Here is an 11233-nt window from a genome sequence, read left to right as displayed (position 1 = left end):
CACTTGTCAGAAAGCACTTCTACGTCAAGGCACTTCTTGGTATCAAGGGAAATTACCGTGACAACACCATTGTGTGAAGAGTATCCTCGCTTCTGCCAGGTGCCATCAATGGAAATCCCACATTCTCCAGCATCATTTACAATCAAGTCCTTAACATGCATAGCATTATTCATCATGCTGTCAATTGCACACTGTTTCACAACTGGCAAAAGTTTTTTGTTTTGAATTTTGCTAAAGTTGTCACGCCTTGGTGGAGGAGGCATGTTTAGAACTTTAGTAAATGTCGTCATAGCAGTGTGACCTTTACCAATTTCTCTAAAGCTAGCACTGCTCGTACATTAATTTCATGGTTCTTTTTTGAAGAATTAAAACAATGCTTCCAATCGCATCCCACACATTGCAGTACAATGTAATGAGCAAAGCCATGCTTCTTCCTCATGTCAACATGACACCTCACATCATCAGCACAGTCGGGACATTTCAGAAGGTTTTCGAATACGCCAAACAAGATCATTAAATCAATGAATATGGTACCTTCTCTTATAGTGTCAAAATTCCCCGAGAAAGGAACATTTTTTGCACTCTCGGTGCCAATTTTTGCAGATGAAGGCCCAGCTGTTTGATCACTAGGTGCGCCATCTTTTAATCTCTTCGTCGTATTCTTAGGAGAAATTCTAGGCCGTTTTCTCTTTCTGTTTTTAAGATTTCCCATTTATTTTTGAAAATACAATAAAAAAAAACAAATAGAATTTATATAGAAACTAAAACAGCTCTTTCTTAACGCGAAATGTAAGAGAAAACTAAGATTTTCGTAGATGGCTTTGAGAAGCGTGTATATGCGAACTATACATGGCAGACAAAGTCATAGCGTTGTCAAGGCCAACCAAGGCTAGCAAAAGCAACCAATCACGGAGCAACATTCATCAAAAGACTTGAAATTACATACGCCAAAAGGACAAACCAAAAAATAATGGTTAAAAATGGATTTTGGTCGAAATTTTTCACGATTTTGGTACCTAAATGCGTTGCTAAGGCGTTGCTAAGGGTTAATTTCTTTGATAAGGTATGTTTGAGGGGATTTTTCTCACGGAGTATTATTTTTTAAAGAAAATCAACACTGCAGACTTAAACTACAATACTTAAAGTGCCAAAAATGACCAAAAAAAATTTTTGGAAAAATTTTTAAAAATTCATCTGACAAGAGGGGGTGACCACCTTAATTTTTCTTTTCCAAGATCTGGAGGATCTTAATATTTCTTTTTCAAGATCTGGAGATGAAGAGAAAAACTTAAGACAGGAGACTGTTGAAAGCAGGAAGCCTTTGTTCCAGTTGTAAATATTAAATTCAACATAAAAAAATGCACAACAAACAACTTTGGTTGCAACTTGCAAGGTAATGTGTTAGAAGATATTACTAACAGAAGATATGGCGAAGATATTCCGATTTCCTAAACTTTGTCATAATGAAAATTGACATGATTGAAAACACTGTGGAAAGCATCAAAACGTGTCATGACATTTCACATTTGGCTCACAAATTAATATTGTATATTGTTAAACTATTTAATATTTTACGTATGAAGTATATCGTATGAAATGGACGCTTAATCATTTCGTGTGGCTGGTCTGGTGGTGTTGCCCCGCAGACAGAAATATTCAGATAGAGTAGTTTATGTCCAATAATTCTTACATTAAGCAATGTCTGAAGTTTTTATACATTGAGTGCATTCAGCTGTGACTGCATCTACCTTCTGTCTTGGTTACAAGTAAGTTATCACCTCGTTCTAGTTCCTGCATTGTTTCGGCATTGTGTGAACCATTGATTGTATGAGAAGCATTTAATGTTGAGGATTGAATGATTTTGATCATCAATATTGTGCATTTAGTGTAAGAGATTTGAAGATGATTTCTTACATGGAAAGTAATATTTACTTAATCTTTAAAAACATTCCATTTATGATAATGTCAATAGCGTGTTGGGTGCTTAATTTATTTTATTCGTATAAATTTAATTCAAAGTAATACAGAAAAACAGGCGCGCGATGCGTACATGTGGGTAGCTTCTTAATTGGTTAATTCTGTCGTCACAAAATGAAGTAGTTAATTGAAATTTGTCACTTATTTGTTTGAGGAGTTCGTCGTTATTCTCTTTCCTTTTTCCTTTCGCTTTTCACAGTTTCATTTCTTGAGGTTCTTGGCGGACATTAGTGAAAGATGAATAGATTTTAAACATTTGAGTTACGAAAGGTTGAGTCACGAAAATCACCCACGATAGTGTAATAGTTTTATATTAAGCTTAAGAAAAGCTCACGTTTACGAAACTTCAACCACATTTCATATACAGTTTTAAATTAAATAAATTCATACGAAGCAAACTGCTCTAGAATTTAGTCGTTATTGTTATATTATAGTTATATGTTTAACTTTAATAGTTTTTCTTTTAATAATTGTTCTCTTTTAAGTTTATAAATTCCTCAAAAAAGGGGTCACAAAAGAGCATATGAGACGCACGGGGAAATTTCCCGATGTCCTAACACGTTACTAGCCCGCCTCCGTGAAGTCCTGATGCTAGCTCGCAAATTTTAACGATAAACTTATCATTTTCAATTAAAAACAATTTTCGATAAATACTTTATGCAAAACAATCTGTCTTCAGAAATTATTGTTCAGCTGACTTATACATAATGCAATCAACTCAGATTATCTAAGACATTCATGTTCAATTTAACTTTTGCAGTAAAGTTTGTATTTTTGCAGCTATACATAAGTCTTTGTTTTTACAAATTCTGTGAGAAAAATAAAGCGAGAAAAGTCACAACGCAATGAACATTAGTCTCGTTTTACTTTTCATTTAGCTAGCAAAGCATAAAAAGAACTAAATTAAAATAAACCAGATTGAATTTTTTCACAGGATGGAAAGATTTCAATGAGAGATGATATAAACAATATGAAAAAGAAGCTATTCATAATTTTCTTGAACTACAACAAATAAGTTCCAAATAATTGAAATGTTCGACCAATTATGTTGAGCTTTAGGTAGAGATGGCGACTATCACCAGGGAAGATTCATTGGCTGAGGATTCTGTAAATATGACATCACGACAGCGGATACTGAAAGTCTGAAATTTATATGACACAATTTAGATAAACTAATGTTTCAAAGACAGGAATCAGGCAAAGAAAAAAAGGAGAGTGATCTTTGATCTAAATGATGAAATATCCACTTACAAAAAACTGCTAAACATCTGCTTTGTATCTTCAGTTGTCTTGGAATTGGCAAAACTAATAAATGCACAATAGATTGCAGCCCAAGCTGCCCATTTCATCTAGAGAAAAATGTGAGTTTTTAGTCATTTTCCATATCAAAGTTCTTTCCTTCAATATTAAGTTTGAGCTTTTCCCATCAATTCAAATGGCCAACACAGTTCTACCAAATGATTACTTTTTATATTAAAGGCTGTTGAAGCAAGTCTTCTCCTTCTGCTTAAAACATACTAAGAAAGTGTCTTGTTCCCACATCAAGTATGCGGCATGAGGGAAGATTTCCTTTTGAACGATGGTCATGGTCATGCATTGTATTCATTACTTGGTTATTTATTGTAGTGTAAGAGAGAGGCAAAGAAAATCATATTGATTACAAAGCCATAAACCAATGGTACACAAATAAACAACTAAGGAATCGCAATATTGAAAGAACAGCAGTTAAAGTGGGAAAACAAGAAATATACAACATAGATAAAATGTATAAAAATTTGAGCTTACAGCTTTCTTCAAAAGTCTACGAAAAATTACGATACTTCAGGAAAATTTAGAGTAGCAAGACACAAACAGACTCCAAGTGGAAAGCATTATATATGGTATGTCTACTTAAACTTTAAAGATAAGCCTAAATTACTAAATAAAGATACACTGACACTCACTCTCATCATTAAACCAAGCATACTGAATATCATTCCAAGCACACTGACATATTCCGGCAGTTGATCTTGATTTGGCTTGTTTGCGGTGGGATTATTATATTTTTTTATTCTATTTTCTCGGCGAGGATCTTGAGAAGACGAGACATAGCCTGTTGAATTAACTCGAGACGACATTTTGATAAACAAATTGTGGCTGCTTTTCATCAGTCAAAATGATATGCTTGCAAGTTGCAACCAAAGTTGTTTGTTGTGCTGTATTGTAAATGCATCAAAAATTTAAACCAAAGAGAAGTTCCAATGATGTTGGATTTATTGTTATTATGGGTGATGCAAATGGCATATATTTATATTTTTTTACACAGTCTGGAGTGCAATATCTTATAGAACTAATTATAAAATTTGTAATTTTAATCTACCCATTGCATAATATGTTGAGGTTGTTTTTATATATTTTACATTCAACCAATTAAGTAAAAAAAGGCAAGGGTTTTATTTAGAGTCAATTTATCACTCTCTTGAATCAAATTCTCTGAATACAAAGCAACCAAGAAAATGTGTGCAACAAATGGTTATTGTAAGTCAATGTATATGGTCATTTTCCTGACATTTACACAATGATTGTGTTATTATTAGTCACAACATTGCCTTGTTTTATTTTTTATATTGAAAAGCTTTCTCCACAACCACAAGTTCCTTTAATATTGGGATTATTAAAAACAAATTCACTTGAAAGTGTATCTTCAACAAAATCCATTTCTGTTCCAAGTAGTGTAAGTTGTGCTTTTGAATCAATAAAGACCTTCACACCTGGAATATATGTAAAAGCTCAACATAAATCTTCAGGTCCATTCTTATAATATTGACTGCTAAGCTATTCACCCTTCATCTATATTATCCACCCACCATCTAAGTTATCCACCCAGCATCTAAGTTATCCACCCGCCATTTAAGTTATCCATCCACCATCTGAGTTATTCACCCATCATCTAAGTTATCCACCCATCATCTAAGTTATCCACCCATCATCTATGTCAGGGGTCTCCAAACTTTACAGCCAGATGGCCACATGAACTTTCATCCAGCATGTTGAGGGCCAAAGAATAAAAAAAAATTTCCACGTTATCCTTCAGCTTTTTAAATTTCACAATGTGCTTGAAACGGAAGTAGGAAGTTGGGAGAAAAATTGACGTAAGCCACTCTTGCTAGTTGGCTTGAGTCATAACGTGAACTTTCTGCACAAAGTTTATTTTGTTTAATAATATTATTATGTTTTCTTAAGTGTCTCTGCGGGCCGGATTGAGAGGCACAACAGGCCGCATCTGGCCCACGGGCCGTAGTTTGGAGACCCCTGATCTATGTTATTCACCCATCATCTATGTTATCCTCTTAGAGGTTTGATCATATTGTGATTAGTAAATTAGAGGTTGCCATATTCTGATTGGGAAATTAGTATAAAACTATTGATTAAAGAAACTTCATTTTCCAAACAACTAACATTTCATAAAATGCATGTTTATCATTGCTAAAAAACTTTGCTATCCTATCATCAGTATTTTTGCATAAAGAAATTATCAAATTATAAGTACCGTCTTGTTGAACCTCCTCATCAAATTTGCCTTTTTCCTTGATGTAATCTAAAGTGTAAGACAATCCATTACAACCTCGCTGTCGTACACCAACTTTTAAACCAATCTATTTAAAGAAAAAAAATTCATATCATCAAAAACCTAACATCAAACATGAGCAAGACAACAAAAAAAGAAATCTCTAAAAGAAAATTACCACATCAGTCTTCTGCGATAGTATTTCTTTGATTTTGGTAACAGCAGTTGGGCTCTATAAGTCAAGCAAATACTTCGGTATGAAGATAAATATTTAGGGAACAAGGACAATTCTAATGTACAGTAGTTGTGATAGTTATTTCGTATATTCAAAGAATAAGAAGAGTAAACGATTGCATAAAACATTGTATTGTGAGTGTAAACAACAACAAATTTCCAACCATATACGTACAAGTACCAAATTTCACAGTGAAGTGAAGAAAAAGCGAGTTCGATTAAATTATTTGTACATCAAATTCTCGCTCATGAAACAAATTAAATATAACAAAAAAGCATCTAAAACGATTTACCAGAGTCAAAGCTGCTCTACTCGGAACAAAACGACGAGGTTTATTGACAACTTTTGCTGTGGCAGATAAAATTGCTTTACTTGCTGCCATAACAAAACAACCATCTAAATTTATTACGTAACACTGACCTTCATTCGGAATAAGCCGTACACTCCGAAGACTCGCCGACGTTTTACCGACACTACGTACTGTATCGAAGTTAAAGTTTTCAACTTTCGTGAATTCGTGTTCACAGCAAGCAGAATTTCATTTTTCTCCTAATTTATATTTGATTTTTTAACATTGAATAAAAAACTTTTGGAATATTCGTAGCTAAAGATAACATGGATGATGAAACGGAAACATACAGATTTTGGCGCATAAGAAAGACTGTAATGCAGGTAAGTAGATAACTGCTAGCTGTAGCATGTCATTTTATATTTACAGAATTAACTTGTTTTGTCGTAATTCTGCTGACTTTCTCTTTAACTTTGCGTTATAATTCTTACATGTAACTCACATTTTGCTCAAACAAATGGTTCTAAACAGTAGGGCATCATTGTGGAATTCTTTTGCAACTTGGCTATGTTTTAACTGTATATAACAGTTACAGAAGGTAAATTCAACGTTTTGTGGTCGATGTTAATGTTAATTGTAAATTCTTTTAGATGTGTCATGATCGTGGTTATCTTGTCACTCAAGATGAGTTGGATCAAACATTGGAACAATTTAAAGAACAATTTGGGGATAGGCCGAAGTATATTTTACAATATTTTTTACCTTACAATAACATGCAATGGAACATGAGATGTTTTATTTGGAGAGATTTGTTATTATCGGTATTTATATTTAACAACTTTTATGTTTGTTATTTGTAGTGAAGGACATCCAAACAGAACAGATTTATCTGTTTTGGTTGAACACAATGATGATCCCTCAGGTTGGATAGATTAGCATGTAAACTTTCAGTTATCTTGCTTACCTTCCTCTCATCAAATGTGTTTATCTTTATATTTCTAAATGAGATCTTTTATTCCTTTATAGATAAATTATTTGTGTTTTTCCCAGAAGAACCCAAAGTTGGAATAAAAACAATAAAGACGTATGTATGTTATGATTATCAATAAAACAGTGTTTTGGTTGTAAATGTCAGCTATGAGTAACTTCATATTGAATGATTAATTCAATTATTAACTGATTAATTAAATGAAGAAATTGATTAAATAAAACCATATTTTTACATGTTTGTAAATGTAGATCGTCCAGGTTGGTATTGTCCTGAGAAGGACTGTTTTTGTTGTTGTTGACTGACGTTTTGACAACCTAGATGATCTACATTTACAAACATGCAACAATTTTCAAACCATTTACTTTAAAACCATATTTTAATGCAGTTATTGTACAAGAATGCAAGAGGAAAGTATTACTCGTGCAATCATTGTTGTACAAATGGGAATGACTCCTTCAGCAAAACAGGTATTAATTTATCATTAAATTTCTTTTAAAAAAATAGTATTTTATGGATGTTTTCATTCAAATTGCAGTCATGACACATAATAAATTAGTGAAAAGAGCACACCTCCCGAAAAATAACTTTGGAGGGGGGGTAGGCTCAAACCTCTCCTAACTTCCTTTGTGTGTGGCTCTTATTAGTTGCCAGCAGAATGTGGTTTTAATGATTTAATGGTGTTTTTACCTCTATAGGCATTGGTAGACATGGCACCTAAATATATCTTGGAAAATTTTATGGAAGCTGAATTATTGATAAACATCACTGAACATGAGGTTAATGATGCTTATTTTTTTAATGTTTTAGTCAATACTGTGAAGAGATGAACAACTCATGGTTTTTATAATCAACTTTTTATTGTTCTATGTAGCTTGTACCAGAACATGTTTTAATGACCCCAGAAGAAAAGAAAGAATTATTGACTCGTTAGTGAGTAGATTTTATGTATAATGAAATTAATTTCTTCTTCAGCAAGAAAGAATTATTGACTCGTTAGTAAAACAAACAAACAAACAAACAACATTTGTATACCGGCCAGTATTAATCCCCGCCAGGGGGGTTGACCGGTCCATGAATTTTTCCACGCCAAACGTCTATCTCTCGCCATATCTCTCGTTATACCCATCGCCTTCACAGCATGCTGTTCACAGCATCCATCCATCTCTTTCTCGGTCTACCTCGTTTGCGGACTCCATCAACATTCATATGCAACGTTCTACGAATTTCAGCACTTTCTTCCCTCCTTTCCACATGCCCAAACCACCTCAAACGCTGGCGCCTTACCCAATTCTCGATACACTCAACACCAACTCTTTCTCTAATCTCTTCACTTCGAATCCTATCCATCAACGTTACACCACACATCATCCTAAGCATTCTCCTTTCCGTCGACGCCAATCTTCTCAGGTCCTCTGCTTTCGGCGCCCAACACTCTGCTCCATATCCCAAAACACTTCTAACACATGCCTTATACAATTCTCCCTTCTGCTTCAACGAAGTCGACTTTCCGCACAACATTCCCGACAACTCTCTAAAACTCCACCACGCTGCTTGAACTCTGTTCCTCACCGCTTGCTCGCACCCTCCACCATCATTTAACACATCGCCCAGATATTTAAACTCCGATACACCTTCCAAACTCACGTCACCCAGTTCAAACCGTTCAATCGCGACTCGCCCACCACTTCGACACGTCCCGCACTCAAAATCAGTTACTCTTGTCAATGCACCACGGACACCTGAACATCTTCCATGAATTCCTAACCCCTGGACACCTGAACATCTCCCATTATTGACTCGTTAGTGAGTAGATTTTATGTATAATGAAATTAATTTCTTCTTCAGCAGGAAAGTCTAACTTTTCTATTGTAGTAAAGCTATTGAAAATATTATTATAATGCTTTAAAACATGATTTCAGTAAATTGAAAGAACATCAGTTACCAAGAATTCAAGCTGGTGATCCTGTTGCAAGATATTTTGGTCTCAAAAGAGGACAAGTATGTTTGATGTTTATATCTTGTATTTATTTAGTAGTTAGTACATCATATTCCAACTATCATAACTTTATTTTTCTATCGTCTTCTAGGTTGTGAAGATTATTCGTCCTAGTGAGACCGCTGGACGATATATCACTTATCGCCTTGTTGTGTAACTGTGAAACTGGAAGTCTGGAAGCTAGTTACTATTGCGTGAGTTTTTATAACATATTATTATTGATCGTTGAAGATTATCGTCTGCAGACAGCAGAATTAAACACATACTTCACGCGAAAACTGCACTGGGTCATTGTACTTTCACAAACGTACTAACAGTAACAGGCCTATCAATTATCAAAAAATCAAACTGTGAACGTAAACTGGTAACTGAAAATCTGAATTTGTAACAAGCCGTCAACGGTTCTAGGTTTCAAATGCTGCTTTCGTAAAACAGCATTTCAAGAAGTTTAGTGTGTATAATTAAAGTACTGTACATCAAATAGACTTAAAATAATAGTAAATTGTAATTAAGTTTGTTGAAGCCTGTATGTCGGCAATTTTTTCCTGTCCTCTAGTCATTATTAGGTCGGAAATCATTTCGGTAATTCTGGTTCCTGATCTGAAATTCCGAGGCTCGTCTGCTTGTGTATTTTCAATAATTGAAACATTGTATTAGTTGTCTAGTGAACTATGGAATGATTGAACTGATTTTAACTATGTTTGGTACTATTTAATGGTTGCTTCAAAAGAATTTTTGACTAGTTCATTAGTAAAACTAATTTGAATATGTATGATCATTTCAATGTCTAATATTGATGTGAACAAAAAATAAATTTATAGCCTTCGCATTGTTCATGCAGAAATTTTATTGGAAAAATAAAATTATTCTATATAAAAGACTAAAGAGTCATGTAAAAAGAGCTCAGAATTCCAAAATTAAAATAACCTTTTATATGTGCCAAAGCGTATACAATTTTGGAAAATCAAACGGCTTATGGGCAAAAATAGGCGCCTAAAATTAGAATTTAAGAAATGAAGAAACTGTGGTCAAATGCGTTTGCGCGAAGAATCGGTCTTTGAATTGTGTTGAAAATGTGTTTATTGCATATTTTACGTCACATTTCAAGCTGTCAATAAAATATTTTTGTTGTTTATTATTTCACACTCCTTGTACAAAGTTCTCCTCACTGAGACACGGTGTCTATAAAAAAAGTGGAAGTGTGATCATAAGCGAATCTTGATATAAACAAGTGTCATTAGTATTAAGACATATTTTACATATTTGAACACCACCCATGAAGATTAATCAATACGTAGTTAAAACTCAAAAAGCATAATAAAAAATATTTTTAGTTGATGTATATTAGTTCAACACTTTCATTTTATTGAAAACGTACTTTTGTCATTATTCGTTCGGTAGTATTCCTTGATGTAATCAACTTGATTTTATTAAAATGCAATTTATGCGTCACTGTAACGTCAAGTTTGTCTGCAGCCAGTTTGTCTGCGAGAGATTTTACCCCAGTGAAGATGGCGCCATGATTCGAGTTTTTCTGTCAGCGTGAGGTCAACGTAGTTTCCTTCGATTCTTTATATTATAGCAATCTTAATCTTGTAAGTTAATTATGTTATGTTATAATATCTTAAGTTATTAGGTATTGTTATTTGTTTCAAAGTTCTTTGAGATTGTTCAAAGATGATCAAATATTTCAAGTCGTTGTTATGTTTGCTTCTTCTCATCACCTTCGCTTCGAATTTATTCATTTATGATAGTCATTACAGATTCTAGCTCTATTTAACTTGTCTACGTTGATACATGAATGCTTTCAGTTTCAATGTACAGTAGCCTTTTTCCTCCATTTTTATGTATTTGTTCAGTGTACTTGCTATGAATATTCAACTTTTCATAAATATTATTTATTAATTGTCAGTTAATGTTGCTCCCTATGGCGAATGCAGACGCTGTTTATTGTAGGTTGTGAAGAGGTATGACGTATATTATCTGTAATAGTTTATAATTTGGCTTTCAGTTGTGCATAATAAGCTCCCAAACCCTATTTTACAAACTTCACGCGGTTTTTCTAAATTAAGACGCCAACATCTCGTAAACTTTAGTTGAAAAAGCATTAAAAACGTTATTGCAATTTCTTCCATTTAGCATTTTATCGCTTTAAATAGCAGTCCATACTTTTAGTGAAAATAAGGACTTTTCTTTAC

At 33.7% G+C, this 11233-nt stretch overlaps 2 protein-coding genes and 2 long non-coding RNA genes across 4 annotated transcripts; 2 read left to right on the top strand and 2 right to left on the bottom strand.

The window, feature by feature from the left end:
* The first annotated feature begins 775 nt into the window (after positions 1-775).
* Positions 776-1951, top strand: LOC124436974. Its single transcript, XR_006945557.1, has 2 exons — positions 776-1063; positions 1267-1951. It is a non-coding gene; the product is annotated as an uncharacterized LOC124436974 (long non-coding RNA).
* A 2261-nt stretch (positions 1952-4212) lies between these two features.
* On the bottom strand, positions 4213-6167 carry LOC124440356 (iron-sulfur cluster assembly 1 homolog, mitochondrial-like). Its single transcript, XM_046990738.1, has 4 exons — positions 6052-6167; positions 5703-5756; positions 5507-5612; positions 4213-4727 (listed from the first exon to the last, which is right to left on the bottom strand). The coding sequence occupies exons 1-4, from the start codon at positions 6139-6141 to the stop codon at positions 4579-4581; spliced, it is 399 nt and encodes a 132-aa protein (XP_046846694.1). The 5' UTR covers positions 6142-6167; the 3' UTR covers positions 4213-4578.
* Positions 6168-6244: 77 nt separating this feature from the next.
* Positions 6245-9879, top strand: LOC124445405 (DNA-directed RNA polymerases I, II, and III subunit RPABC1). Its single transcript, XM_046996133.1, has 9 exons — positions 6245-6431; positions 6699-6787; positions 6909-6970; positions 7075-7132; positions 7425-7506; positions 7735-7815; positions 7911-7969; positions 8959-9037; positions 9127-9879. The coding sequence occupies exons 1-9, from the start codon at positions 6375-6377 to the stop codon at positions 9190-9192; spliced, it is 633 nt and encodes a 210-aa protein (XP_046852089.1). The 5' UTR covers positions 6245-6374; the 3' UTR covers positions 9193-9879.
* Positions 9880-10097: 218 nt separating this feature from the next.
* On the bottom strand, positions 10098-10766 carry LOC124445417. Its single transcript, XR_006948145.1, has 2 exons — positions 10414-10766; positions 10098-10217 (listed from the first exon to the last, which is right to left on the bottom strand). It is a non-coding gene; the product is annotated as an uncharacterized LOC124445417 (long non-coding RNA).
* Positions 10767-11233: the final 467 nt, after the last annotated feature.

This window comes from Xenia sp. Carnegie-2017, unplaced genomic scaffold (genome assembly GCF_021976095.1).
Source record: "Xenia sp. Carnegie-2017 unplaced genomic scaffold, XeniaSp_v1 HiC_scaffold_1, whole genome shotgun sequence".
Classification (NCBI taxonomy): domain Eukaryota; kingdom Metazoa; phylum Cnidaria; class Anthozoa; order Malacalcyonacea; family Xeniidae; genus Xenia; species Xenia sp. Carnegie-2017.
Note: the sequence above shows the minus strand (reverse complement) of the source record. Positions and strands in the feature narration are given on the sequence as shown.

Coding starts and splice junctions, on each gene's coding strand:
- LOC124440356 (XM_046990738.1), bottom strand. CDS start 6,141: ATGGCAGCAAGTAAAGCAATTTTATCTGCCACAGCAAAAGTTGTCAAT. Junction 5,757..6,051: donor GTAGAGCAGCTTTGACTCTG/GTAAATCGTTTT, acceptor CTTGACTTATAG/AGCCCAACTGCTGTTACCAA. Junction 4,728..5,506: donor TGAGGAGGTTCAACAAGACG/GTACTTATAATT, acceptor CATATATTCCAG/GTGTGAAGGTCTTTATTGAT.
- LOC124445405 (XM_046996133.1), top strand. CDS start 6,375: ATGGATGATGAAACGGAAACATACAGATTTTGGCGCATAAGAAAGACT. Junction 6,788..6,908: donor CAATTTGGGGATAGGCCGAA/GTATATTTTACA, acceptor TGTTATTTGTAG/TGAAGGACATCCAAACAGAA. Junction 7,507..7,734: donor TGACTCCTTCAGCAAAACAG/GTATTAATTTAT, acceptor TTACCTCTATAG/GCATTGGTAGACATGGCACC.